The 27,905-nt window shown below is 47.8% G+C and overlaps 1 protein-coding gene across 3 annotated transcripts; it reads right to left on the bottom strand.

The window, feature by feature from the left end:
• On the bottom strand, nt 1-27,791 carry ACP6 (acid phosphatase 6, lysophosphatidic). Of its 3 annotated transcripts, none has more exons than XM_078451513.2 (10): nt 27,576-27,791; nt 19,850-19,978; nt 19,604-19,734; nt 19,193-19,272; nt 16,412-16,499; nt 15,413-15,545; nt 14,202-14,302; nt 11,943-12,038; nt 10,117-10,282; nt 1-3,685 (listed from the first exon to the last, which is right to left on the bottom strand). In XM_078451513.2, the coding sequence occupies exons 1-10, from the start codon at nt 27,789-27,791 to the stop codon at nt 3,500-3,502; spliced, it is 1,326 nt and encodes a 441-aa protein (XP_078307639.1). In that variant the 3' UTR covers nt 1-3,499. The 3 variants fall into 3 exon arrangements, with proteins under 3 accessions (XP_078307639.1, XP_078307637.1, XP_078307638.1); XM_078451511.1 differs by lacking the exon at nt 1-3,685 and adding an exon at nt 9,287-9,478; XM_078451512.1 differs by lacking the exons at nt 1-3,685; nt 10,117-10,282 and adding an exon at nt 10,294-11,505.
• Nucleotides 27,792-27,905: the final 114 nt, after the last annotated feature.

Below are 27,905 nucleotides of genomic sequence, written 5' to 3'. Positions count from 1 at the left end.
TTTGGAGCTGGAAACTTTCTTCTTTCAGAAGGGAGACCCAGGGAGTCCTCTCGCTGCTCCCCTGAAAGGTAGCCCAGAAAAGCCTTAGAGAAAGCTGCACCAACTACAGTGGACATTGTAAGATGGGATGGGGGGAACAGCCACAAGAAGGTGTCTGCAAGGGCTACTATTCCCTGGCGCCTCCAAGCCCAACTGGGCCCAACATGGTGGGCTCTTCAAGGGTAATAGTGAGGTCACCAGATTCTCAGGCACTTCCCTCTTCATTCTTTAAGGTTCAGAATCATCAAATTAGAGGACCAAACCCCATCCCTGACCACATGAAAAGAAAAATGAGGCCTGCCTCTGACTCAGACTGTTTACAGGGAATGAAAGATGCTGTGGAATCACAGAGCCATGGATTCTCAGGGTGGGTAGATACTTTAAAACCATTTATTCCAACCCCTTGGATGGTGTATGAGCCTTTACAATAGTCTGGCTAAATGCCAGTGTAAACTCAAAATCCTTCCGTGACAGGAACCCTCTGAGGTAGCCCGATTCTCCCACGGCCAGCTCAGATTATCTCAAAGGTTTCCCTTACATTGACCTCAGGTCTCCATGGCCCTGTAGCCTATATACTGGTCTGAGTGTGGTCCTCAGGGCCCATGTAAATATTGTATCAAATATGTCCTCAGCCTCTTTGATCTCTCCCCCTTGGTCCTTCTCTGGTTGGCGTGTTTGTCTGTTTCTGCTAGCAAGTGTGGCTGCCAGATCCAAGCATCGGTCTCTGGGTTCTGCAGAGGGATAGCACCACGGCCCTCATTCCAGGCACCGGCACAGCCACAGCACATTTAGAACTTTGAGGAACACATCATACTCTTGATTCACATGGAACACATTGCTCACAACAGCGCTTATCCTGTTGTGGGCAATTGATTTTGAGATCAAGAAATTTGTATTTATTCCCAGTAAGTTCCATCTCATAATATTTGGCCCAGGATCAAAACAAACAAACAAACAAACAAACAAACAAATGATATTAGCATGGACATATCTAATACACCTATCATTTATTCACTCAGTCATTCGGTCATTCAATAAGCTATTCCTCCCAGTTTTATGTCTTTAGTAAGTGTATCCAGCCTGCACACCCTGGTTGTTCAGTTGTATTTTTTACTCAGATTATTGACAAATATGTCCAAATGGGCAGAGGCCTACATATGCCACAAACACTTCCCTGAAAAACGATTGACTATTGACTTAGTTACTTTATGAATTCAGCAAACACATTCAAATTAAATATATATTGAAACCCTCCTATGTGCCAGGTCCTGATCTACGTGCTAGAGAAACATCCTGCAGTGAGCGAACCAGACAAGATTCCCGCTGATTGCAGAGGGGGAGACAGAGGATGATAAAAATAATAATAATGATAGCTGACATTTATTGAGTGTTTCCTATGTGCCAGGCTTTGTTCTAAACACGGCACGTGTTTGTTCTTCACAAAATCTTGTGAGGTAAATACTATCACTGTTCCATTTTCTAGATTAAGTGTACAGAGACCCAGAGGAGTGAAGTTACTTGCTCGAGATCATACAGATTCTAAACCTGTTCAACCTCGGCAGTCTGGCTGCAGGGCCTGAGCATCTAGCCACCGGGTTTCTAGTGTATCTCTACAAAAGTAAACGCTAAATTAACCATACACGTAAGCACATAAGGAAATAACCCACACAAGACAGAATCACATTCAAGCTGAGGTCTGAATCACAAACAGGAGCCAACATCTCAAGATCTGAGGGGAAAGCAAGGGGTAGGGGATGAGGTGGAAGGGTGGGCAGGGGTCCTGTCAGGTGGGGCCTTGCGGATTAGGGAATATTAGGTAGGGATTTGGGGTATAGGAATTCAACCAGTTATGAACAGACCTAATTGTTTCGGTATCTGGCCAACACATATCCATCTTGTCCACAGATATACTGTGAATGGTACCCTTTCCCGGGATTACCCTCATCCCAGATACAGGACACCCCCTTCACACACTGGCCAGTTCCCTTCCAGCTGTCACCCTCCGCGTGGCACTGCAAGATGCACTCTGGACCCACAATCAGGACTCAGAGTCCATTAAAGCTCCTTCACGCTATGGGTCCTTGGCCAAGTCACAGGCCCTCTGATCTTTCAGTTTCTGGGGATTGTTCCCATTGCTCTGTAATGTTATCTCACTCCCAGAACAGAACCACCATGGTATTGAGCATCTGGGGACCCTCTGATTTAGGGAACACTCACTCAACCTTTCCCCTTCCTGATCTTTTCCATCCTCGTCTCCACAAGGCCCAGGTAAGCGGGATCTAAACTTATGCATCTGGCTTCCCTTACTAACGGCTCCAGGGACCACTCTCTCATCTCCCAGAAGCCCTGCTGGTTTGACCCCATCAAATTCGACTTACCCAAGTGTTATACAACCCTCCCCTTAATTACACACTCAATCAGTTCCTTCCGAGCTCAGCAATTTGTGGTCTCTGGGCATCCCCCGACTGCTTTTCTGGAAGGAGCTCCCGGGCTGGGCCTTGGCAAGCCTCGTTTCTAAGGCCACAGTGCCCAGAGTTGAAAGCTCTGCTGCTATTTCACACTCTATTTCCTTCCAAATTAATTCTCTGATGAATACTGTCCTTTGCAGTGATTCAGTGCAGGCCATTTCCTTACATCTCTCCTTTACCTTTGAGACGTTTAATCTCTCTCGAATCCAGATTTTCCTCTGCGGAAAGCCTGCCTCAGAGAAAAATGCCCTGCTTTCCCAACCGGTATAAACAGCCTTATCACCATTGGCCCCAACCTCATGGCACACCTGCTTTACTTGTTTACCTGGGCCATGCCTTGGATTCCAAAGCACACACCTGCCTTCTCTAAGGATCCCCACACCACAAGGAGCGACTCACACTTCTGGGCCTATGGTGAGCCACTGAAGTCTAGTTTAAGGCCCAAACACATGAAGATGTAGATTCATTCAAGAAGCTGTTCTTGAGCAGCTACATGTTCCAGACCTTTCATGGAGCTCTTTTGCTCTCACCCTCTACCACTAGCTCCCTCCCACTCCCAGAGAGCAGCCTCCTCATCAATATTCTCATGAACAGAGGCTCTGCAATGTTAAGTGGGTTGTCCAAGGTCATAGGGCCCGGGAGAGCGTTAAGGCTGGAATCCAAATCCCTGACTCTTTATCTTTACTCCAAGGTAGGCGTTTCTTTCCCCGTCCCACAAGCGGCTTAAACTCCCCCAAAACAGTCACCAGGATCTTCTCACCAACAGTACGTTATCCAGCACAGGGTGCCCATGCCTCGGGAACTCTCAGAGGAACGCTCAGAAGAGGTTTCTGAGGAATAATGTGAGTGATGCCTTACATTTGTATGGCACTTTCCTCCTCACATCATTAAGTGCATGGCATAGCTAATCAAGGAGAAGAGCCCGGGGATAATTCTGTGAAGGAGACACTATATGAGAGCCTCATTTCACAAATGAGGATATACAAGCTTGTTCACGGGAAGTTAACGGACTTACTCAAAGTCACACGGATGGTACATACAGAGGTAGGACTTGAACTCGCAGCCTGTGATTCCCTGACCGGTGTTCTCTCAAGTTCTGATACCAGTTTGGATCTTTGCTTCCAAAATGGAGACTGTGGGTCATGCCACCTCACCCCAACTCCAACCTTCAGGGAAGCCTACATTTCAAAAGCCAGGTAGAGAGAAAGGAGTCCTTGGGAAGATCAGCTTTTTATTGAGGACAGTGCTTTTCATCTCTCTCTCTCTCTCCCCATCCTTAGACGGGGACCAGGTTCCTTAGAGGCTGGCAGGGTAGACGGAGCAGTCAGGACTGCAAGGCCAGTCCCCTGGGCCACTAGAGGGCAGGGTCTGAATGGAGCACACAGCCCTCTTCCTAGAGAGTTCCCCAGCCAGGCAGAGGGACTTGAGCTTTCTCTTGCAGCCCCAGGGTACTCAGGGAATGGCAACTCTAGCCCCAGTGTTGAAGAATGATACTTCCCTGGCATATAGTAAAATATATATGAAATAGTTGTTCTTAACCCCTCCTGCCTCTGTTGCAGATACGTGGGCAATGCCCCCCGAGGATTCCAGCAAAGAGAAGGAGTGCCAGGTACCACGTGCAAAGACCTGAGTTGCTTACAACAAATACAAACGGGCCAGCAATGCCAGGTCCTGGTGCTCTGAGAACTGGGGCTGGGGTGGGATGGAGACTCTCTTCCTCCTCTGCAGGTGGGCCCTTTGGAGTTTTGATCCCCTGGCTGTCCTTTTGAACCATCTACATGAAACTGTTAAAGGGGAGTCAGCACATAGCAGTGACTGGCCTTGTCTAATGCCAGTTATTTCATCTCAGCGCCTGCCAGACAGACAAGAGCTCTGGGAAGTAAGATCAGCCACGAGGCCCTCAGGAGGGTCTGCCGGGTGAATTCCCACCAAAGTCAATCTACCCATACAAGCCAGGGGATGTGGGAGAAGAGTCACCACTGTCTGCTATCCGGGGAGGCCCTAACTTTGGCCATCCAAGGAGCGACTCACTCTGCAAATCCTTTTAACCTTAGGAGCACTCACTTAAAAACATAAAGAGAAAGGAGTCAAGGCCAAGGGCGGGTGAGGAGTTTATGAAATGCTCACATCTATCCTGAGGGCAGATCGTCAGGTAGGCAAATGTTAACATCCCTGCTTAATAATTGGAAAAACACAAGCTCAGAGAAGTTAAGTGACTTGCCCACAGCCACGTGACTGGTGAGGGAGGGAGTCAGGGCTCCCCTGTACACACAAGCACACTGCCCCTGGTAAGGGGTAAGAGAGGAGGCACTGTCTGCTGAGAGGGAGGCTGGGAAGTGCACTCCCAAATTTCCCTACGAGGTGAGGAAGCCTGTCTCAACTCAGAATCTAGAGGGCAGAAATAACAAAAAGGCAAAACAAACAAACAAACAAACAAAAACCCTCTCTGAAGGCTCTTACATTTACTTAATTAATTCTCACAACAACACTAATTAGTTGGTATAATCATCTCATTTTACGTGAGAGTCTCAGAAATTCCTGTCCAGGAGTCACAGAAAAGCAGAGTAGTGTATAATTTGAACCCAGTGGAAGCCTGGGTGTTTGCCTTCACTCCATGTTTCCCCCTGGTGGCGAGTGGGGAAGAGTGCACAGGAGCACAAACAAGGAGGGATTTCAGAATCCATCAGTAAGGGCCTCTGGGTGGCTCAGTCGGTTGAGCCTCCGACTTCGCCTCAGGTCATGATTGCCACAGTCTGTGGGTTCAGGCCCCACATGGGGCTCTGTGCTGACAGCTCGGAGCCTGAAGCCTGCTTTGGATACTGTCTTTCTCTCTGCCCCTCCCCACTCATGCTCTCTCTCTCAAAAATAAAAACATTAAAAAAAATCCATTCAATAAATCTTTGCCCCCTGGGCATCACACTCTTGATTTGGGCTCAGGTCAGAATCTCACAGTTCATGGGATTGGGCCCAGCGCTGATGCCCAGAGCCTGCTTGGATTCTCACTCTCCCTCTGCGCACCCCCTCAAAATAAGTGCACTTAAGAAAAAAAGAATATTAAAAAAAAAACCCAAATCTTTGCTGAAGTCCATTGTGCCAACTCTTGTACTTGGCTCTAGGAACACAACAATAAACAAGACAGACAGCCCCCTGTTGCGAGACAAGCAGAAACATGAGAGGTATCTAGATAAGCAGGGGTGAGGTGGGAAAAGGGAGTGTGTCGGGGGTCAGGGGATGGAACAATGTGTACCAAAGTCCAGAGGCCACAGGAGGCTTCCTGTTCCTAAAACGGTTCAGTCTGGCCAGGGGGGATATGTGAGGAGGTGCAAGGCATGGATTGGAGATAAGCAGGGGCCAGCTCTCAAAGGGAAACAGAAGGCAAGAAAGGGTATTAGGATGCCACTAAGTAATGCAGGAGGATATTATGGGCCCCAAGATAGTAGTGACAGAGGGGATGTGTTCATTCAACAAATGTTTGAGTGCTAGCATGTACGAGGCACTATTCTTGCTGCTGAGGGCATATCAGTGAACAAGGTGAAGTCTATCTTTATAAAGCTTGCGTTCTAGTCAAGCAAATAAATATCAAGCACTGATAAATATCACGAGAGAAAAAAAGATACAGGACCAGGTGTATTGGTTGATTAGGGCTGCCATACAAAATACTACAGATCAGGTGGCTTAAACAGCAGAAATGTATTTCCTTACAGTTCTGGAGGCTTGAAGTCCAGGATCATGGTGTCAACAGGCTGGGTTTCTTCTGACGTCTCTCTCCCTTACTTACGGATGACCATCTTCTCCCTGTCTCTTCACATGGTCCTCCCTCTGTGGATGTCCTCATCTCCCCTCTTCTCATAAGACACTGGATTAGGGTCCACCCACATGACCTCTTTTTATCTTAATTACCTCTTTAAAGGCCCCATCTCCACAGAGTCACATTGAGGTACTGGGAGTTAGAGGACTTCAACATAGGAATTTTGAAGCGACATCATTCAGCCCGTTAACACAAGGTGATAGAGCATAACTAAGGCTGGACGTAGAGGGAAGAGAAGGGTCTGAAATCTTCTACATAAGCTAACATGGGAGGGCCTCTCTGAGATGGCAGTGAGCTGAGATCTGAATGAAGAGAGGAAGCTAACCATGCAAATGTCTAGGAGAGCATTCCAGGGAGAGGAAACCGCTTGTGCCAAGGCCCCAAGCTGAGGTGAGGCACACCGCATGGCTATGAGGCATATGAGGACAGCAAGAAGGCTTGCACAGATGGAGGACAGTGGGAAGAGATAGGAGAGGATGTCATAAGGTCCTGAGGACTATTATGATGACTGGCTCTTTCTTTGAGATGGGAAGCCGGGGTGAATTTCGAGAAGGGTGACATGGTCTGTTTTAAAAGCAACACCTATGCTGAGAAGTTGGGGGGGAAGGACAGGACAGAAACGGAGACTTCAAAGAGGTAAGAGATGATGCCGAGACTAAGTAGCAATGGATGTCTTGAGAAGCGGTCAATGTAGTCTGAAGAGAGACACAATAGGATTTACTGATGCATTAGATGTAAGACATGAGAAACGGGGGCAGCAAGGGAAATTCCCAAGTTCTTAGCCCAAGCAACTGCCCAAGGTGGTACCATTTAAACCTAGATGCGGAAGCCTGTGCGACAAGTAGGTTTGAAGAGGCAGAAATTAAGTTTATCGTGAACAATGGGAAGTTTAATATACAGTAAATATCTTAAATATCCACGTAGAGATGTTGAGTTGACAGTTGGAAATGAGACTAGAATTCAAGGGAAAGGTCCAGAGCGAAGACATAAATTTGGGGATAAATTTGTGTAAAAATATGTTAAACTATGGAACTGCTTGAGATCATGTAGGGAGGGAAAAGGTAGAAAAAAGGTAGAGAAAAGATCCAAAGACTAAGACCTGAGATACTCCAACACCTAGAGATTAGGAAAAGGTAGATTTAGCAAAAATTAAGAAGTTGAGAAATTTGAGGGAAACCAAGAGAGTATTTGTCATGGAAGCCAAATGAAGAAAATATCCCCAGACTGTTGATGAGAAGCTGAGTGAGCCCGGAAAATGGCTGTTGGATTTAGCACTCAGAGGTCGCTGATGACGTTGACAGAAGCTGTTTCCATGCAGTGGTGGGGTGAATCACAGTTGGCTCAAGACAGAATGGGAAGAATCAGAGTCTAAATGACTTTTGAAAAGTTTTGAGACGTTTTGCTGTAAAAGGGGAAAGAAAAGTAGCAATAGTAGGTCAAAGATGTGGGAAAAAGTTGTAAGACAGATTTTACAGCACATTTGTATGCTAGTGAGAATAAGTAGGGTAGGAAGATAGAAGTAACAATGTAGAAAAAAGGTAATTGTAGGAGTCAGTGCAAAGCTGGAGGTTGGCCTTAGATAGGAGTGGGATGGTTCATTCTTAGTAACAGGACAGAAGGCCTTATGGGCACCAATGCATGTGAGTTAAGAGATTTGGCAGTGGTCGGGGGTGAGCAATCTTCTGATTGCTTTTACTTTCTTGGCGAAATAGGAAATATAGTAATTAGCAGAGTGAGGATGGGGAGGGGACGATGACCGTCAAAGATAGATATGAATAGATTCAAACAACAAACATGAGAGACTGGTAGAACTTAACTGATTAGACACAGGAAAGTGGGAGAGGAAAAAGACAAGAATGGATTTCTGCTTTAGCAACTGAGTGGACGGTGGAGGGGTCTTTCATTCAGATACAGAAGGCTGAGGGAGGAGTAAGTCTGAGAGAGAGGGGGCTGATTCTGACATTGAAAGTTCGGGGCCTATGGGACGTCCTAGTGGTCATGAGTGTCTGCAGGCCAGATGAAAAACCTCAGCTACAGAAGTAGGTCTGGGAGCTGTCAACACAAAGATGGTTGGAAGTGGAGAGGGTTTCGTGATTGCTGTTTTCCCTAAGAGGTAAAGAGATCAATTGGTTTGAGATGAGAGCAAGTTTGAAAGAGAGTCTGGGGAAGAATGAGAAAATTGATAAGGAAATAGGGGGACCATCAGGTACCTCGGGGGGCCCAGTTAGAGGTGGAGTTCTTAGAGTGGCTCCAGCCTGCCACTGTGGAGCCTGCATCCTTGCTACTGGGGCTACAGCCACCAGAAGCCGAGTGTCTATCCCGCGCCTTCCAGCCGGGTCTCCACAGCAGGGCTCATCTCACTGACCAGCAATGTCCCCTGACCTCCAAGCTTACCTTTTGCCTACACACAACACCCTTCCCTCTTTGCTTTACCTGGTGAACTCCTACTCACCTCTCCTACTCAGATCAGCACAGAACCTCCCTAGAAGCCTTTCTTAACTGCTCCTCGGGCCCCTGCCAGCTGGGGCTAGGAATTTCTTCTCTGTACCCAAAGAGGTCGATACACCTCATCACAGAACGTAACACACTGCATTATCATCACTGACTTACTGCCTCTCCCATGGGCGAAAACAACGTGAGGGCAGAACCGTTCCACCTTTATAATGCCCACTACTTAGTAGGTGGCACAATGTATGTTTGTGAAATGAAGACAGGTAAAAAGAACTCGAGTCCCAAACCAACACAATTCTGCAGGGTCACGATGACCCTAGCCTGTGTCACGGCAGATGCTTCTGGCCATGGAAATCAAGCCACAAAATAGGAAATACCCCTTTGGTCTCAACATTACACCTCTCTTCCTTTCAAGAAGTGACCTCAGTATATCATATCTGCAGGAAGGAAATACCCTTAGGTTAAAATACATTAACCCTTGTTTCCTGCCTTCCCCAAACACGACAACCAGAGGCAGTGTGTTAAGGCATTTTATTGAAAAACCAACGCATCCTTTTGTATACATCGGTCACTCTCCATCTCCAAGTTCAATCACATGTGCTTGAGAGCAGAGTGTGTGGTATTTTTCTGGGCTCAAGGTGTAAGCTGACAGGGTGTTTAAGAACTTGTCCAGTGGACAGAGCTGGTCAGGGCATCCTTCTGGCACCTGCTCCTGGGGAAGAGACAAAACTCAGCGGGGCCACTGAGGACCCTGGCCTGCTGTTTTCAGCTGTGCCCAGAGGTCCGAGGAACTTGACCCAATGGTGTGTGCATGCACACACGTAACAGCCAGGAAGGCCCCACTAGCCGGTCAGCTTCTGGAATAGGCGCACCATGCCCTGCTTGAGACGGTCACTCAAGAACTGCTTCTTGAATTGACCGGGGAGACACGGTCACATCATACCCCTGAGCTGGGAGGCGAAAGTCTGCCCTGGGCGGGGGTGGGGTGCTCCAGCGCCTGACCTGGACAGCAGCTGAGGCACCGCAGTGCGGACAGCACACTGCCTCCCAAGGACACCAGCATTAATTTTCAACACAGCCTCCCAGTCAGGATGCCACATCCTGGCAGAGACACTCAGGAGGAGGGGGTCCTGTTCCTAGAAGGAGTCTGTAGCAGGCTCACGATAAGGCCCAAATCCCAGCCTGCCACCATATTTCCAGTTCTGCCCTGTCTCTGGGCCATGGCTGTGAGTCACTCTATTGGGTCCAGAGAGCTGATTGTACCAAGGAGACTCCACTGGGCCCAAGGAGGGAGCCTTGGCGGTAAAACCAGGTGAGTGGGGTTGGAGGAAGGGTGCCTCGCCACCTTACCTCCCCACGGTAATAGAGCTTCACAAACCACTCCTTAGATTCCCGGTGCTGGTAGAGTTCCATGGTTAGATCAACAGCAAACGGGGGCCATTTGTGGTCAAAAATCCCCAGGATGATTAAGAGAGGCATGAGGGTCACATCGTGAGCCGCATAGAGGTACAGCTTTCTGCAAGGAGGAAACAGTTCTCTATAGGCCTTTCCCTCAGGATTCAGAAGACCAGGATGATGTCTGCCTCCTTTGACACTTATCAGTGAGCCTGATGGAAAACTGCTTTGAAGTAGATGCTGGGGGAACCCTGATGCCACTCTCATATTTTCATGAGGAGGGATCCCCACTGGGATAGCTGGCCTTTCCCTTCCTGCCCACCTGCTTGCCCACCCACCCACTCACTCCTCCCCTGGTGAAGTTTTGAAGTAGAAACCGAGCATGGGTCGCTTGGTCCTACCTCTCTTCTCCCCTTGGGACCTGCCTGCCTGTGGCAAATGTCCCTCCTGCTCTCAGCTGTGTGATGAGTGTAGTACAGCATGCTCCTCCTTGTTGGGGAGGCTTGCAGTTCGGGGGAATTAAGTTCATTTCAAAGGAATATTAATAAGCCTGTTTGGCCTTCAATATATTCTCCAAAGGGCTTTAATCAGTAAGAAAGGTGCCATTTTTATCTTTATCTGCCCATCCCCTGTATCTATCTCTTTAAAAAGATCAAGGATTTCATGTGTTGACTTTTTTTTTTTTTAGTTTATTTTGAGAGAGAGCGCACACACATGTGTGAGCAGGGGAGGGGCAGAGAAGGAGAGAGAATCCTAGACAGGCTCTGCTCTGTCAGCATGGAGCCCGTCGTGGGGCTCAAACTCAGGAACTGTGAGATCATGACCTGAGCCAAAACCAAGAGTCAGATGCTCAACAGACTGAGCCACCCAGGCGCCCCTATGTGTTGACTCTTAAACTAGAAGACTAACACTGGACCCTGTAGTATTCTACAGATACAAAGTCAAGGGGGGCAAGGTGGCCAGGGCCAGTGAGAAATGTACTGTCACTGCAGGTGCTGTGAAGGACAGGGAAGGGCACTGGTATGATCTGCTATTATAAATCTGGCCCAAAGTTCCTGAATGTTCCTATGTCACCTCACTGTCCCCTACTGTTCCCATGTTCGTGAGTTTCTAGCTATGTACAATCTCTCTAAAGAAGGCCACCTACCACAGCGCTTCAACAGCAGTGTGTGCATAAACCCCTGGGGATCTTGTTAAAATGCAGATCCTGATTCAATAGGTCAGTCCAAATCTAGAAGCTCCCCCAGTAGCGGTGAAGCTGTTCACCTGTAGATCACACTCTGCTCAGCAAATGCCCAGGACACGTCACATTCCCAATCTGTGCCCCCAGCCAGGTTCCAGGCACTACAAAGTGGCAACAGAGGTTTAGGCGCTACTTCCGACATTTAAAAACGCCTCGCGGATATCATACCCTTCTATACACTCGGTGAAACGTGTTCGAACTAAACAGTCTATTCAGCAATTGTATCAGCATGATATCATAATTAGCTACTCTTTCACACATGTTCCATTAGTAAAAAAAAAAGGAAAAATAAATTTAGGGTTCTTTCTCACTAACATAAAATTTTCAAACCATGGCAGGACTGCTGCAGCAGGAAGAATGGTAACAATGTTGTGAACGTCTTTGGGACTCCTGGCCTCTTACACAACTGCCTACTGTCACTGACAGCCTGGTTCTTGCCCCCCTAGAACCTGCCCCCCAGCCCCCCAGCCCCCGGCCCTTGCAGCCAGAGGCCTCTCCTGCCCTTGGCCGCACAAAAGCCAGTTGCTGTGGCAGGTACCTGGTCTTGCCTGGTGCAGTGGCAGGGTCCATGACTTTCCGCAGGTTGCTCTCCAGGATGTGGAGGAATGGGCCAACTGCCATCTGAAGGCTCTCCCTGCGGCAAGTAAACAACACTGAAGCAGCCGGCACACAGGGCTGCGGGTGGGTCTGCCACCAGGACCTCATGAGCCCAATCAGACGGCGGAGGAGAGAGTAACCTGCGGGATGGTGGGGGTGGGAGGGGGGCGTGTGGAGCCACCTCTGGCGTGAGGGTTCTCTGTGCACAGAGACTTCCAACAACAAAAGCGCCAGAATGTGGATCTGGTAAGAACACAACGGGAACAGGAGTGGTAACCAGGGTAAGTCAGGAAGAACCAGGCCCTCAGGGAGAAAAGAACAAGCTGGGAAGGGCAGGGCATAGTGATTTCCAGGAATTCCAGAAGGCCCTTAGAAAAGGGATAGGAAGGAACAGCATCCCAAGCTAGGCTTCCCAGATGCCAGTCCTCCTCCTTTGGAGTGTAGACCACAAGGACGTGTCAGATGTATCTGATACAACACAAAGTTCAGCGGTGGTGCCCGCAGGGTTGGCACGGTGGCCACGCCACGTTCCCCCTCGGGCTTGTGCCTTATGATCACAGGGTGGCTGCTGCGGCTCAAAGCCTGTCTCCCAGTGGTAAACGAAGCAGGAAGCTGAGCAGGAAGCTGTGCAGGAAACGGCACAAAGGCTTGGTCGTGGTGCCTCTCACTTTTTATCGAAGAGGACAAAACCTCTTCCAGAAATTCCCAGAGCCCAATCTGGACAAAAGGGAACGAGGTCATCATGATTGGCTCGGAGCAATCCTTTCATGGTGACTGGGTAAATACATGACCACCCTTACGATGTGTATAATGTGTAAATAAACGGGAATGTTGAAGTAATGGATGGGGAGTAGGCAACCAATACTGTATGCAACATCTACTTTCCAGAAGAAGGTACACAGGCCAAGCCAAGTTGGCTGGCACTGTGAGGCCATCCAATTTGTCCTTGAAGAAACATTAGCTTTATGAAACCAGGGCTAACTGAAATGCAAAGAAGAATCAAGGCTTATTTAAAATGCTTTACACTGGGAGAAAACAAACTATGGCCATTGGCCAAATCCGCTCCACCTGCCTGTTCTATAAATAAAGTTTAACTTGGAATATAGCCATACCCACTTGTTTGCGTATCATCTATGGCTGTGTTCATGCTACATGGGCAGAAATGAGTGGCTACAACAGATAATGCATGGGCCATAAAGTCTAAAATATTTACTAAGTATGTGGGGGGGGGCAGGAGGGACAGTGAGTGATAAGTTAGGTCTGGTGGGGCCACTTCAGGAACAGATGAGGGAAGGCAGCAAGTCACAGTGAGTGGAGGCAAGCTGGCTGGCACAGCTGGAGTCTTCTGGAGGCCCCTAGCAAGTACACAAGCGGACATACTGAATCTGAGCGGGAGAAAAGCAGCCAGGGGTCCTTACCCTTATGCAACAGACCCTGCAAATTCCTGAAACATTAGCTGGATTTTGCTCACACTTATCTTCCCCAGGACTGATCCTCTCTTTCCCATCTCCTTCTCTACCAAGTTACCTATTCTGAGTGCAAGCTGGATATTCTTAACCAACCAGAAAAAGGTGTTTTGTTTTGTTTTGTTTTATTTTTTAATTTGGTTAAGAGAGAAGCTCTCCATTCTGGTAGGCAAGAAACAGGCCTTCTAAAACAGAGCCCTAAGTATAAGCAACACAGAAAACACAGGACTGATAATCAGAAGAGCCGGCCTAAGTCCTGGCAGCTAGCTGAGCCTAGGTTAGGCTCGCACCTACTTCACCTATTAAGCCAGAACTTGGACCCTGACAGGGAAATGACACCTACCTCATAGCGAGAACAGGAAAATGGCTTGTAAGTTGTAAACTGATGAACAAAGTCAACAATCATTATTCTTCCGTCAGCTCTCCCCACCCAAACCCTTTGAAACTTAAAGTAAACGGGGAAAAAGTCAGTGATTAAGAGAAACTCAGTCGAGAGGTGACTCCTGGTTCTGCCTAACAGTGAACAGAAGCACCAGCTCACCAGTCCCAGCTCCAGAAGTATAAGCACGCAGGGCCGAACCCACTCAACAGGCCAGCAGAACAGGGTGATTCCCACCTCAGCACATGTAGAGACATGCGCTGGCAGGTGTGAACAGGCCTGGCGAACCCTTTTCCCCACATACAGGGAGGCCTGACCGAGCGTGACTTAGTGACGGTGGCTGAAGGCTTCTCACCTGTCTTCCCTCTGCATAACGTACAAGGCCGTGTCCACAGCTCTCTGCTCAATCATCTGTGCAAATCTCCTCAGTGTGGGGCAGCTTGGGAGGCTGTGCACCTGGAAGGACCACAGGGACAGTTTCACAAAGAAATGCTTCTCGTTCGCTGAGCTTGGCAACTGACCAGCTTCCACAAAGCCTTCAGGGGCCTGTCTTCTCCAGGGGACGGCCTCAACAGCCCCCAAAGCTACACCCCCAAGGCCCTTCTAAAGCAATTCCTACAGATCTGGAGGCCTGGGGGGGGAGGGGGTTCGGGGGGGGAAGCTGTTTTTCCTCCCTTTCTGATGGTTTCCCATCTACTCCAAAATGAAAAACATTTGTATTTTTTTTTAAACTATAAAAATAAATAAATAAAACACAGAGCAAGGAATTCGTAAATTTCCACATGGCTTTTATTTTCCCAAAATGGATTTCTAAAAAGTATGCCACGTAAACACTTTTATATAAACTCTCACCTTATAACCTGACATCTATATTACCCATAAGCACAGGGCATTTCTGCCTTCAGGGCACACTGTCGTCCGGACAAGAGAAGGAAGGGGGACCCAGGCTACACTGCACCGTTGGGTGTCTGCCTTTTGAATCTAGAGAAGGCTTTCTCATTGGCTGGTCTTCAGTATCCATTAGATAAAGAAAGAATCTATGGCTCGATACATTTGGGAAAAATAGATTTAAAGACTGATCAGCTTTCTTTACTTCTCAGATTCTTTAATATGCTGCTGTGTGTAGAGACTCTCCACAAGGTGATATAACAGAGATTCCAAAACAGTTAGACAGCAATCCCTCCGTACCCATCACCCACCCTGCCCCTGCTGGCCCGGGATGTACACATTCACATCACAGGTATTCTGGGGAATGTGCCTCGAGAAATGCTGATCTAGAATTAAATGACCATGTGCCTAACCAAGTGAGGAGTCCTCCCTACGTGGGCCCTACCCCTCCGCTCCCACATCCACCCCACCTGCACGTCCTCCCACAGCTGCCTCCATAAAGGGAGACCTCTGCCTCCACCTTCACCTCCACCCCATACCCCTCCACCCACACCCCTCCCCTCCACCCACACCCCTAGGCCACACCCCTCCACCCAGTTCTAACTCAGGAGCCAGTAGGTCCAGCTGCCTATCCCCAGCCCCCCAACCCCCAGGGCCAGAGAAGGACAGTCACCCAACCTGCTCAGCAGCCGCATTGTCAAAGAGGCTGAGGAAGTCTACTCCGTCATTACTGGCAATGCCCATCCCTTCCTTCACCTTTTGCAAATCCTCGGAGATTCCTGGCTGCAAACAGGCAGCCTGCCTCCGGCCTCTGCCAAAAAATAAAAAGGAAACCCTTATATTGTATAGTAATTAACAGTTTACAAAGTGTATCTCATTCATCATTTGGGATCTCATTTAATCTTCAATAATAAGACGTTGGGGTTAGCTGGTTTTAGTCCCATCTTACACATGAGTCAACTAAGGTTCTATGAATTCAAATGACTTATAAAATAAGTTAACAGGTACCAGAGCTAGAATAATAGCCTGGATTTCCAAATTCCACTCTAGCATTTTCTTCTATTATACCCAAAATGATACAACCATGGCCCTGCGGTCTGCTTGAATACAATATTCTCTGTCTTCTGTGGAACACATACTACATAGTCTTTGTGCAGCCCAGAAATATCTGAATGCTGAAAAGCGCCCTGAGCCCAAACCGAGCCATTCTACAGGGCAGCAAGCTGGTAAGAGTAGGGAAATCTGGGTCTTCTGCTTGCCCATGTGGATTTGCAGTTTTATGACCTGTTTCATCGCCTTCTACCTAACCTGACAGTTTCGTCAGCCTCCTCGGAGAGTCCACGATGGCCGAGAGGACAATAGTTTGTAAAGGCAAACCCAGCTCAGGCTGTTGGTACTGGCTCTCTGGCCCAGCAGGTGGCCTCCTGCAGGCTTGCTGTACCTTCCCTAGAGGCCTCCCACTGTGAGCAAGACCTTCATTTCCCGGACAGCGATGGCAGGCCTGAGTGCAAAGCAATCCTTCCCACCACTCACCCAACACAGTAAGCCTGGGCAGGCCCTCAGGTCAGGCAGAGTCCTGTGAGCAGAAGTGCCACGAGGCTGGCTGTCCACCCACCCCCCCCACCTCTCCCTACCCCCCCCCCCCCCCCCCATTGAGCAAGAAGCCAGGGCGGTTACCTGGTTCTCTCCTGCAGGCTCCAGCAGTTCTGGTAGTTGGGGTACAAGACTTCAGAGCTTGCTTCATCAGTGTGGATGACGATGGGTCCTGGAAGGAAGGTGAGAGCACAGCCAGGAAGAGGCTTCAGCTTGTCCCTCCCAGCATCCCCACCCCCTCCTTCTCTTGTCTGCTTTAGGAGACAGATCATCAAGGTCACTGTTTTAGGACAGTAACTGCCTTGAACATGCCCTGGCCTTGCCAACAGCAGCTCTTCTATGGGCTGAGAAATGGAGAAAGCAAGGAGCAGCCTTGTTCTGTCTGGCACAACCCCTCCTATTGGGCCACATATGACTAGAGCAGGTACAGACCTGGATCAGACTTGGGCATTCTAACAAAGAATGAGCTGTCCCGGACTCCATCAGAACTAGGTGACTTTCTTGCCTCTTAAAGTCCAATCCTATAGACCAATATAGTGACTCAGCACATGACAATCTAAGGAAAGCCACCACAAGGCCACAAATCCTGTCAGACCCCACAGCCTTGCCTAAAAGGAAAGCCAGGTTTCCAGATGAACTGCCAAGAACCACACGTTAGACCACAAATAATGTTTCTTATTATACAGTTGACCCTTGAACAACCCGGAGGTTAAAGTCACCAATCCCCCCATGCAGTCAAAGATCCATGTATAATTTTTGATTCCCCTAAAACTTAACGACTGATAGCCTACTGTTGACTGGAAGCCTTCCAGTAACATAAATAGTTGACTAACCCATCTTTTATATGTTATATGTATTACATACTGTATTCTTACAACCAAGTAAGATAGAGAAAAGAAAATGTTATTAAGAATAAGAGAAAACATACTTTTATAGTTCTGTACTGTACTTACCAAAAAAAAAATTTATGTGTAAGTGGACCCATGTGTAAGTGGACCCATGCAGTTCAAACCCAGGTTCAAAGGTCAACTGTATACCTCGCAGGAGCTCGCTACTACTCAGAGCTCACAAGTACCTTTATCCCCTCCCATCAATACCCAGAGAAGGTGCTCTAACACCTTCCAAGGCTTTGCTCTGTGCCAGAGATGGCAAGGGCCTGTGGCAGTTTCCTTTGCTACACAACTCAAGACCGACCTTCTCTAAATGGCAAAGAGACAGCTGCTGTCAGCAGCTCTCCGGAATTCACTCCGATCAATACAGGGTGATTAGGTGAATCTAAGCCCCAAAGAGCTATTATTCCCAAACAAAAATTTGACAGTCAAAATTCCAGTAGCATATGGTAACTTTACAAGAATATCAAAATTCAGACACACTTTGTCAGGCAAATGATCAAAGGCCCTCCCCAGACAGATGTGTCCTCTGAGCGGCAGAGTGTAAAGATGAAGAGTATTGGATTCTGAAGCCAGACTGCCATACTTTGAATCCCTGTTCCACCATTTACCAGCTGTGTGTTCCTGGGAAAGTCATTTAGCCTCTCTGTGCCCGAATTCTCTTATCTGTAAATTGGGGATACTATTGCCTATGGCCCCGGATTATTACAAGAACTAAACAAGTTAGTAGATACAAAGCTACTAAAAAAGCTTTGGGACATGGTCAAATTGGAGTCCCAGGGCGTGCGGGTCCAGTGGCTCGTGGTGACACCACTTCCCTCCCTGTTGGGAATATGGGGCAGTCTCAGTCCGAGACCTGCCTGTAGGTCAGCCTGCCTTCAAGAAACAGCTTTCCTACTTTTGGTGTTTCAGAGGAAAGGGTATTTATTTGCCTCTTAGAAGCTGGGCAAGTGAAGAGCTCTCAGAAGGCCAGGCACTGTGGACTCTTTCAAAGCTTAGGGGCTCCTAAGGGGCAGCCCCTCTGTTTGCTCTATGTTACTCAGACACACCCTGCTTGTGCTCAGCAGGCAATTTCAGCCGGAATTAGCAGCTGTATCCAACCCCGACTAGGGTAATGCTGGCCTCCTCTGGCCTGGAGGTTTCTATTCTTTTACATAGTTGTTGTTTGTTTGTTTGTTTGTTTTTTAATAAGCCTGATGGCAATTTTATGTCTATTTGAGATACTACAAAAGAAGCTAAGCAAGAACCTTTGCTTTATAGCACCATTTTAGTATTTCAATATTGGTGAGGTCGTGAGGATATGAAACTCAGACTGGCAATTACATGTAAATTTCAGTCAAGTATAAATGACAAAATGAAGGCCCCTCTGACAGTCAAAGGCCCTCAATACATAAGATCCATGAGGCAAAATAACACATGTGGTCCTTGGTGGTGAAAAGGCTGGGCACCACTAGCTGCAATCACTCACCGGTTGAACATGTTAAAACCCAAACTCAATAGACTTCCTCAGTGAGGAAAGGCTGAACAGAATACTGTTAATACCATCTGAGTCACGCTGTGGGTTAACACCAAGACCAAGCCAATGGCAGCAGGCTTGGGTCTCGGCTAAGTGTTCCTCCTGTCCTCCCTCCTTTTCAGCAGTGTCTTACCTAAGCAAAAAGCCCCAGTGTTATTCACAAGACCTGGCTGGGGATGCCTTAAGCGGCCTGGGTAGACGCTTAAGAGGAGAAGTCAGGGGCCAGAGGCACATCAGAGTGGCTGACACATCACCGTGGAGGCGGAGGTCAGGCCGGCAAGGCCAGCAGGAGGCCAGACAAGCAAGGGCCCATCAGAGTAGGCACGCCATGGAAACCACGTGTGCAGGAGAAGAGAAACCGAAGGAACAGGCACTAAGAAAGAGAGGTGGGAGGGCTTTGGAAGGAAGAAGAAAAAGCTCCTCAGGGACAGGGCAGACTTCTAGACTCCAAACTCAAACCTTCTTTCTGACTTTGGAAAAGCCCAGCCAGCAAACATCGGGTAGACTCCAGATTCCGATATATATTAGTGGAACGAACACTGGAAAAAAACAAAAAGGTAGAGACACTCAAAAAAGGAAGATTCTATACACTGTCTCATCCTACAGAGCAACTGGGAGGCTTTAAGATCACATGAGGGGGGCTATGGGACTGGGAGGAATCCTTTCTCTGCGGGATGGGTGCCCCAAGGGACCCAAAAGCCAATGAACGTGATCTCCACTGACCACATGTTCACAGGATGCTGTTATATAAGGGGAACTGCCCCAAACTACCTTGGGTGAGAATGGGCACCATCCTGGGGGGGTCAGTACAGGTTTCCTCAGGTGTAAGATCTTAAAATGGAAGCCACGTCCCTTTTACGAGTGACTCACAAGACCTCCAGTGGATTGAAGGTTGGTGAAAGAAAGGGGATGTCCTCCACATAGCTCTTCCTCAGCCTCTGTCCTAGGGCAAACATTTGCTGCATGCCCACATTAGTCAGCTGTCCAGCAAACATGCCTCCCTGGTGCGGGGCAGAAAGAGAAGCATGAAAATACCTCCCCGTCTGCTAAACTCAGCCCAGAGAAAACCATGGAAACTTTACAGGGGGCTTCCCAGGGCAGGGAGGCAATGCTCACCTTGAGTACGGTTTTACGGTACTGAGAGTCGAAAGGAGAATGTGGTTTCAGGCCACCAGCTAGATTGGTGACAGTGTAATCAAACTGAGTTTGGGGTGGGACCTCTAACAGCTGGAGATTCCACTCTGCCTGTTATGACCACAAAAAAACACAACACATTGTTTAGAAGGTTCTTGAAACTTACAGCATTAATATCCAGCAGCACCTGAAGACATACCTGGGATCACAGACACTAGACTCACAACCTTCCCATGGGAAGGAAAGAAAGAAGCTTTAACCCTAGCTCCAATTAAAGGAAGAAAAGACAGTAATTTATTATTCCGGGTACCCTCAGCCCAAGCCCTGTTACTGCTCCACTAGCACTGACTATTAAGACGCTGCTCTGGCACTAAGCCCAGACTGCAGTAAAGGGGAGAAGTCACCAGAAGGCCTGGCATGCAAATACTTGGTGAATGAATGAATGAACAAATGAATGAATGAAAATAATATGACCTCAGTGAGCAGACACTTGTAAGATTTTTCCAGGAATCAACCTCCAGGTTTCTATGCCTCCCCTGCCCTTAAGGACTTTAACTAATGTCCCTTTGCCTTCCTTTCATCCAGTTTCTCAAACAAGGGGCTGCCCCTTCTTCACTTCTTCACCATCTTCCTTTTCTCCTTGCAGTCTGGCTCCTGCTCCACTCTACTGTCACGGTTTCAAAACATCCCCAGTAGCCACAGGTCTCAGAGCTCCAACTGCCCATGAAACTCTTACACTCGCTGAGTCAGATGTGATGACTCCAATTTTAAAAACAAAAATCTTTTCTTCTTCCCATATGCCAGCTCCTCTCCCGAACACATTACGTCGCTCGTAATGATGCCACAGGTCTCCTAGGCCCCAAAACTCAAACCTCTGACTCTCCCCCACTACTCCACCAGCCGCACTAAACTCTATGGATCACTGGCTAGGAAAAAAGTCATTCCCAAAGGTCCTCATTTTATCTGGTAAGAGTGTAAAACCTTACTACCTCAGGCAAAAGCGTGTGACTGACTCCCTTCCCTCCACCCCCACAATCCATACAGAGATACAATTCCCTGCCCCCCATTAATCTTGCTAAGTCACTTTCATCATGTCAATAGTTGTTTCCTAATGTTTCAAGAGATAGGCACCTGGCATTCCAGGACTCCTACACCTCGGCCGAGCCCCTGTCCCCTGCTATAGTGTCACTGTGCCTCTCTCCTCCCGTCCCCAGATCAGACCACGCCCACTGCTTCCTCTGCATCTTCTTTCAACTTGCTTCCTGTGCTCGGAGGGACTCCTGCCCATTCAGCTTCTCTTCAAGGTCCAATGATAGCTCAAGTCTTACTTCCCTTCAGTGACTAGCTTTTAGTGCTTGTCTTCTTAAAAGTACGAGGACGGTGTTGTAGAAAACGTTGTGTGGCTAGAGAGTAAGTGTGGAGGGCTGGGAAGAAATGATGAAGAGAGAGCGGGAGACCTGCAGCACTTAAAATCACAAGATCATTTAACTCAATTTCCCACTATGCGATTTCCTATTCCTTTTAAAACTAACATTTGAAAACTTACTATGTCTTGTAGCACTGTATCGATCTTGGCCCCTCCCAGAAATAGCCCAGGGGAGCACCACTGGTGGGGGGACCCCAGGTTCCATTCACACAAAGGAAACCCTCCATCTTTCAAAGGACATTGTCTCAGTCCCACCTGCAGCCAGTCCTCCAGACCTGGGCCTCTTCCCCCCCTGGAGCTGCAGCAACTGACATCAGAAGACTAGGTGTTCAGAGCACAGACCTTCTTCTTACCGTCCTGTAACTATGGCTCCTTCTTCCAAAGTTTTGATCCTGTAACTTGCCTGCATAAAACCCTTCCGGGGCTCACAGCTGCATGATGGCCCCCGCCTCTCCTTCTCTCTCTTCACCATTTCTTCCCTGCCCTCCACACTTACTCTCTAGCCACACAACGTTGTTTTCTACAGCACCGTCCTCGAACTTCCTAGCTTTTCAACCTCATGTTCCTTCTACCTGGAATTTTCTTTTCCCTTTTCATCTGAAAAGATTTCTGCTTATTCCGCAAGATAGCTTAAACGTTCCCAGGAGCTGTGACAATGGCCCCATGATCTCAAAGTAGCCTCGGTGGCTCTTTTTGGTGGCCTTTACCAAACCGTATTAGAAGAGCTCCCTTACTAGTCTGTCCTGCTCAGCAGTCCTGCTCGGAGAAGAGAGACTGGATCGTCGGTTTACCCTTGCATTTTGGAAGCCCAGCAAAGGGCCCGTACACAGATGATCTGCCATACCTTGTGGAAGAAATCAAGACTGAGATAGCATGATCCTGCCTTTTCTAGGTTTTCGGGTTAGCAGAGACAGCAAGCTAGAATGGAAATGACGGCAGCACGAAAAACAGAAATTGTGTGCCATAAGAAACCAGATGAGGGCCACAGTGGTTCAAAGGAGAGACAGACCTCTTCTGGCTGGGCATTCAGGAAAAGTTTCATGAAGGGATGGCCTTTGAAGTGAAGACGATTTAGAAAAGCAAAGACCTGGACTTGAGAGTAAAAGGTGGGTAAGGAGAGACTGGTATTGAGAATTCCAAGAATAGGAAGAAGCTTGAGCGAAGCAGAGATGGCCAAGAATGCCATGCAGGAAAGAAGTGGTTTGATTTGCTTCAACCTGGGACCAGTTTTGAAACTTTTTTTTTTTTTTAAATAACAGCCCAGTTTGTTGTTGTTAAGTTTATTTATTTATTTTGAGACAGAAAGAGAGAGAGTGAGGGAAGGGCAGAGAGAGAGAGAGAGAGAGAGAGAGAGAGATGGACAGAGAATCCCAAGCAGGCTCCACACTGTCTGTGCAGGGCCCGATGCAGAACTCAAACTCCCAAAATGCGAGATCATGACCTGAGTCGAAATCAAGAGTCAGATGGTCAGCCCACTGGGTCACCCAGGTGCCCCACAAAATTTTTAATTAGCAAATACCAAGTAGAGTTTAACTTTAGATTTCCACATACAAAGGCAAAAACTGGAGTTCCTCTAGTTGAAGCAGGAGTGGGAACACAGAGCCTTAGCCCCTCAGACCCTCCGAGGCCACAGGCTCCAGGGAATAGCTTGACAACCAGCAGCATAGATCATAACTAGAATGGGAAGTCTAGATGCGGAAGCCAACTCTCTGATGTCTGCAGAGGAGGGCCTAAGGCCCCATCTAAGGCAGTAGGAATAGAAGGGGTGGATGCAAGAGATTTGAGTCAAACCTGGCAAGTGAGTGGATAAAAGCTTTATGTGGGGGCTATGTTGGTAGGTAAATAAGGAAGGTTGAAGAAAGAAATTACGTTGGTTTTGAGCCTGGGTGCCTAAGGCGACAAGGGTAATAGAGGTCCTTCTCGACTAAAACTAAGGCCAACGCAGAAGAACAGACAAACTGCGTTCGGTTTTAGACATTTTAAGTTTGAGGTACCTTCTTTGCGTTCCCAGGGCTCCCAGCATAGGAATCTCTTTTCTCCTTTAGCACATCTTAAAATTCTTTTATAGCCGAGACTGAATTATCCATCCTGGTAAGGCCATTGTCTAGCACAGGCTCTGATACCAAGTCCACAGGGTCTATTCAGCCTCACTTAAGAAATCTCCTCTTATTAGCGACATTCACCAACATAGGATCTTTGGTGTTTCCCAAGAGATGACTCCTGGCAGTTCAGTTCATGACAAATCTACAATGCACGTTTTCAAATTTTTAAGACTACACGATACACTAGTTCCGTACATGGTGTCTAACCGCGACCCCCCCCCCCCCCTCATTCTTGTTCCTGCTCTTCAGCTTCCGAGTTCATGGCAAAGACTAACTTTAAAATCTCACTTATTTATGCCCCATTTTTAAGAACTAACTTAAAGGAGAGGATAACAAGACCTAAAATAGAGTAAGACAACCCATTCAAAGTAGGCAAGAAAGACAAAAGCAAACAAGTATGGGGACAAAAACTGGATAAGGAAATAAAGTTTCTCAAAAAGGTACACTCTAAAGACCCACAGATTTCACTGTAGGTGGGCCAAAGATTCAGTGCTAAGCTTTCTGGCTTTTATGAAGGGAGAAACTCGATCAGCTAGACAAGCTTAAAGATAAAAGCAAGCCAACTGTTCAGGAGAAACACACCACTTCTAATGCGAACAGACAAATTCCTCCCAAGGGTCCTCATAAAGAGGATAGAGTAATATAATGAACATCTTTTCACTAGTCACAGCAACGAGTTCTGTGGGATTGTTTCTCATAGTTTTCTCAACACAGAATGATGGCATCTCACCAAAGCACATTTCTGTGAAGACAGTACTATACCGGGATTGATATGCTACGTTCCAGAGGTAAAAGACAAAATCTACATAAAAGTAAACAAAACCCTTCCAGGTGTAGATTTTAGAATAAAGCGGTGGTTTGAAACCTTGGCTGCACACTGGCATCACAAAAAAACAAAACAAAACAAAACAGCCCCATCCTGAGCTCATCACATCTGGATCTCCTGGGATGGGGCCTCAACTTTGTTAATGCTATCCAGTCCAGATAATTCTAAAGCTCCACCAGAGAAAATGTTGCCATGTCTGGATGCTCTGGGCCAGTTAAATCAGACTCTCCAGAAGGGACACCCAGGCATCAAGATTTTTGAAAGCTCCCCATTGGAGTCCAAAGTCTTTCCAAGAACAAGCAGTCATGAACACTGCTCCAGAGGAATGAATGGGGCTATTGGCACATCCTTCATGCCACGCTTCCTGAATAGTGAGTGCTTCTCTTAGCTGAGCTCTGGGTAAGTATTGAGTAACAATTAGACTAACAGTAGCCTTCCAGTTGGCCTAAATTACCAAATAAATAGGAACCCAAATGCCTTAATCAATAGTGGAACTGAGATAAGCTAGACTTGACTTTATAAAAACTGGAGGAACCTGCCTGAGTTGGAGGCCATCTTGCCTAGAGGTGAACTAAGGGAAATCTGAAAGCAGGGCCACATTTATCTTGTGAATATGTACTTGAGTCGAATCTCATGATCAGAAAAAAATAGCCAACCAAGTTCCAGAGCTTATATTCCCAAGCACAGCTAAAGGAAGACAAATTAAGTCAACAGCCATTCAAGCCAAATGAAAACAACTCAATAACACACCTCGTTTTAAACAATGCTGCTCTCTGAAGATTTCTGAGATAACTGAATGAAGTGACTTGTCACTTGTATTCATCCATTAACCAGTCACAAGCCTGGAAACATCTACCAAAGGCAATTTTCGTTTTAGAATTGCTACCAGGTGGTCCCTTCTGACTACAGTTAGTAACAGAACCAGGAAGATTAGAAAATCCCAATAACAACCGTTATCAAACTGGACCTTGGAAAGAAAACCTGAGAGAAATCATCCAGAAACAAGTTACAGGGAGCCAAAGACACAGGCTCACAGCCTAAATGGAAAGGGGTTTGGTCCCACCCCTGGCATTTGTGCTAATCGAAGATGTTTAATGCATTGGCCTGATGTCTGGAGAATGCGAGCAGGCAGGAGGTGACGTGCCTTCCCTAACTGCAAAGGGAGGCCATGGACTCAGATGCTTCTTACTTTGTGGCTACACAGACAGAAGAGAATGAAGCTGGCATTCTACCTGAGCTACAAACTGCGCCTTCCAACAGAATGGCAGAAGGTAGCCATCACACCCCCGCTAGCTCAGGAAGAAGTCCTAAAAGAATCTAAATCTTTCTCAGGCCTTAAGGGAGTATATATCCTGTATATATTAGGTCCAAGCCTAGACACTCAGACTTTAATTCTCTGCTACCACTGATAGCTTTGTCTTTAACGTGAGGAGTCTTCTATCCCTGTTACTTTCCAGCCTTTCTGTAACAAGAATAAACGAAGAAGGGGGGAGTGCACATGAGATGGGCGATGTGCAAAAGTCACAAGGAAGATTTAGTAAAAATACAAAAAGGGAGAGTAAGGGATTGAAAAAGCATCAAAAAGAAAGGAAGGAACGTTGGGGGGGTGGGGCGGGGGAGGAGGGAAGATGAGAAAAAAGAAATTCCAATACCAGATGGAAAGTGGTACAGCCATTCAGAAAGGCTAACTAGAAATCTGGTAGCAGAATTAAGTGCCTGCCAAAATTTGTTTATTCATGTGGGAGGTGCTTTAAAGGTTTGAGTTCATGTGTGGCCAGCTTTAAAAACCAGATTTTCAGTTGGACACTGTGAGGACACAACCCTAAGGGTTTCTGGAAAGCAACGATGATCATGAAGAGAATGCCAAATAATGAGGTTTAGACATCTATTGAACTTGCTCCAACATCAGCCTGGAGGACCAATTAATGCAAACGCACTCCACAGGTAAGTGTGATGGCTGGGGGCCTGAGGATTTCAGGCTGCCTCTTTATCTTCGCTGGGAAGCCAGTTCTTCAATTACAGGCCTGCTTGCACCAAAGGCCAGAGACCTCAACTGCCTCTCTCCGAAAATCAAATCCAGGAAGGTTAATTATTAAAAAACAAAAAAACAAAAAACACCTATGGGCTCCTGGGTGGGTCAGACAATTGAGCTCAGGCTCTTGATATTGGCTCAGGTCATGGTCTCCCAATTTGTGAGTTGCAGCCTCCCGTGGGGCTGTGCGGCTGACAGTGTGGAGCCTGCTTGGGATTCTCTCTCCCTTTCTCCCTCTCCTGCTTTCTCTCTCTCTTTCAAAATAAATAAACAAACATTTTTAAAAAATAAATAAATAAATAAATAAATAGAAACTATTTGTGCTTTAGTCATAATTACCCTGGCCAAACCTGGTAGATTTTAAGACATTAGAAACACAGGAGTAGCCAATTAAAAATGTTTTCCTACCTCAAATCCCTTCCACAATGGTTTTAGAAACCCAAAATAGAAAATAAGACCCAAGATACAGCACTTATTTAAAAAAAAAAAAAAAAAAAAAGCCTTCAAGGATCTCAAATGATCTCCAGCAAACTGAAAGCCGCTGTGATACCTGTTTCCAAAGATGTTGACCTCTGCTACCCGCTGTAATCCCAGTTATGGGGGTTCCTGCAACTCTTGACAACCTTCAAACAGTCACACAGAAATGCACTACACTTTCATTCTCAAGTTCACCCAAGTATCTGTTAGAAATGCAGCATCTCTGGCTCAGTCGGTTAAGCGTCCGACTTCAGCTCGGGTCACGATCTCGCGGTCCGTGAGTTCGAGCCCCGCGTCGGGCTCTGGGCTGATGGCTCGGAGCCTGGAGCCTGCTTTCGATTCTGTGTCTCCCTCTCTCTCTGCGCCCCCCCCCCCCCCCCCCGTTCATGCTCTGTCTCTGTCTCAAAAATAAATAAATGTTAAAAATTAAAAAAAAAAAAAAAAAGAAAGAAATGCAGCATCTCAGGCTCTACCCCACACACCTGCTGGATTCGAATCTTCATTTGAACAAGATCCCTAGGCGATTTCTAAGCCCTCCAAGCAGCGCAGTGCTACCAACTGTGCTACCAACTGTGCTACACCACTGCCATCAATCAGGGGTTACAACTAGAAGTCCCCGGGGTGCCCAACATCCGGAGGGTAAGAGGAGGATGGGCGGCTAGCAGTGCCAGGCCAGCCCCTCTGCTCAAGGTACTGCAGTTTTCCTCTGGTCTGGATCCAGCCGGAATCCCGCTCGATGAGGGTAAAACTCCCAAGGTGTGTGTTTCGGGGCCAGGCGCCCGGTCCGCCTGCGGTCGACCGCCCGGTCCTTGCCCCACCAGTCCCGGCCCCGGCCGACCTCTCACCTGCTCCCACGGGAGCGGCTTGAGAGGACTCCGCGCCCCGTGTCGGAACACGACCTGCACCATTTTCAACTCCAGCAGACTCCGGTCGACGGGACGCTGGCCAGGCAGCCCCGGGGTCTCGGCCCGGGCCACCCGCCGCTGGTGGACGCAGTACGCCAGCGAAGTCAAGACGCCCACCGGGGCCCACACGCGCACGCTGAAGACACGGGTGATCATGGTGGACGCCCCTGGTCGGCCCTGCGGGGTGAGGCTGCACGGGGCGAATACAAACTTTCCGCCCGCGCCGCGGCTCAGCGGCCGCTCCCAGATTCCCGGGAACCCGCGGGGGCG

The sequence above is a fragment of the Panthera onca genome, chromosome C1 (genome assembly GCF_046562875.1).
Source record: "Panthera onca isolate mPanOnc1 chromosome C1, mPanOnc1 haplotype 2, whole genome shotgun sequence".
In the NCBI taxonomy this organism is placed as follows: Eukaryota; Metazoa; Chordata; class Mammalia; order Carnivora; family Felidae; genus Panthera; species Panthera onca.
Note: the sequence above shows the minus strand (reverse complement) of the source record. Positions and strands in the feature narration are given on the sequence as shown.